This window comes from Saprolegnia diclina, assembly GCF_000281045.1.
Source record: "Saprolegnia diclina VS20 unplaced genomic scaffold supercont1.65, whole genome shotgun sequence".
In the NCBI taxonomy this organism is placed as follows: domain Eukaryota; phylum Oomycota; class Saprolegniomycetes; order Saprolegniales; family Saprolegniaceae; genus Saprolegnia; species Saprolegnia diclina.
In genome coordinates this window covers 73,292-74,552 of record NW_008246132.1, presented here as the reverse complement: position 1 = coordinate 74,552, position 1,261 = coordinate 73,292, and the positions used below count along the sequence as shown (strand labels likewise).

The 1,261-nt window shown below is 56.4% G+C and overlaps 1 protein-coding gene across 1 annotated transcript in view; it reads right to left on the bottom strand.

The window, feature by feature from the left end:
• Positions 1 to 220: 220 nt before the first annotated feature.
• Positions 221 to 1,261, bottom strand: part of SDRG_13958 (hypothetical protein) — a gene marked incomplete at its 5' end in the record, with an annotated part of 2,033 nt that continues 992 nt past the window's right edge. The window contains one exon of the mRNA XM_008620059.1: positions 221 to 748. Coding sequence (XP_008618281.1) covers positions 284 to 748 — 465 coding nt within the window. The 3' untranslated portion in view covers positions 221 to 283. The remainder of the gene's footprint in view (positions 749 to 1,261) is intronic.

The following is a 1,261-nucleotide window of genomic DNA, read 5'->3' as shown; positions in this document are numbered from 1 at the left end:
CCCTCGTATGCGTAGGCAAGAAGAAGAAGGAGCTTGGTACGCCAAGTGGAACTCCGCAACACGGGTCTGGCTCACGACCGCGGACGCTGCTGGTCGATCAAGTAGCTTGACGATGGACCACATAGAAAAAGAAAAACCCATAGTGGTAATCCCGGTAATACACCGCCTGACAAGACATAGGACCAATCCGAAATGAATGTACCATGTCTTCCGGATCCTTATGAACATGCATGTCAACCCGCTACGTCGACAACAATGCAAGATGAGCGACAGCACGATGCAGTTACTTGGGGCACGCGTTCAAGCTGATGTAGATGTACTTGCCGCCCGTCTGGACTGCGGTCATGATCGCGCCAGTGTAGTCTTCGGCCACCAAGCTGAGCGTCACCTTGGCCGTTTGGCCGACAATGTCGACGACGGTGTTGACGCACGTGGCGACGCTGGATGTGCAGAAGAGGCCGCAGTCGGTGCCAGCGGGGTTCACACACTGCGGCCAGCACACGGGACCGACGCCGACTTGGTTGGCAGCGCACGGCGGGTAGCAGAAGAGGCCGCTCTTCTCCAGATGCTTGGGGCACCCGAGGCGCGAGACACCGACGCCACGGCCGTAGCTGTCCTTGGCGCAGAACGCACCGTCGTCACGGAACCCCTCGGGGCAATCGGGCGAGCAAATGCAGCAGCCAACGTTGTGGAACCCGGCCTTGCATTTCGGGTACCAGGAAAACACGCGTGCGTCGAGCTCGGAAACCTCTTCTTTGTATGTGTGAAAAATAGAACATAGACCCGTCCGCGTGAAAAGCAACGAGCCAGCAAGATGCAATCTGGCACGATGATATCACATCTGACACAGCTATCTGACACACGCACGAATAGCAATGGCTCAAATGTGTACGCCTGTACATTGAGTCAAGACTACTCCAGCGAATCGAAGAACGGCGCCAGGAGGTCCACAAACTGCGCTAGTAGGTCTGAAAATGTCGTCTTGCGATACCTCGTCCGTCGCCGTCGCGGTGAGGTTTTACCTGGAAACAGTATGCGACCAATGCCACATACTACACTACCAAAGACATAGGACCAATCCCAGATCCAACACAGAACCGACATGAGCACCGAACACAGAGCACAAAGCAAAGAGCACAGAGCACAGAGCACAGAGCACAGAGCACAGAGCACAGAGCACAGAGCACAAATCAGCCAGCCGCCGCCGCCACCGCCACCGCCAACGCCACCGCCAACGCCATCAGCCATCAACCTTCAGCAG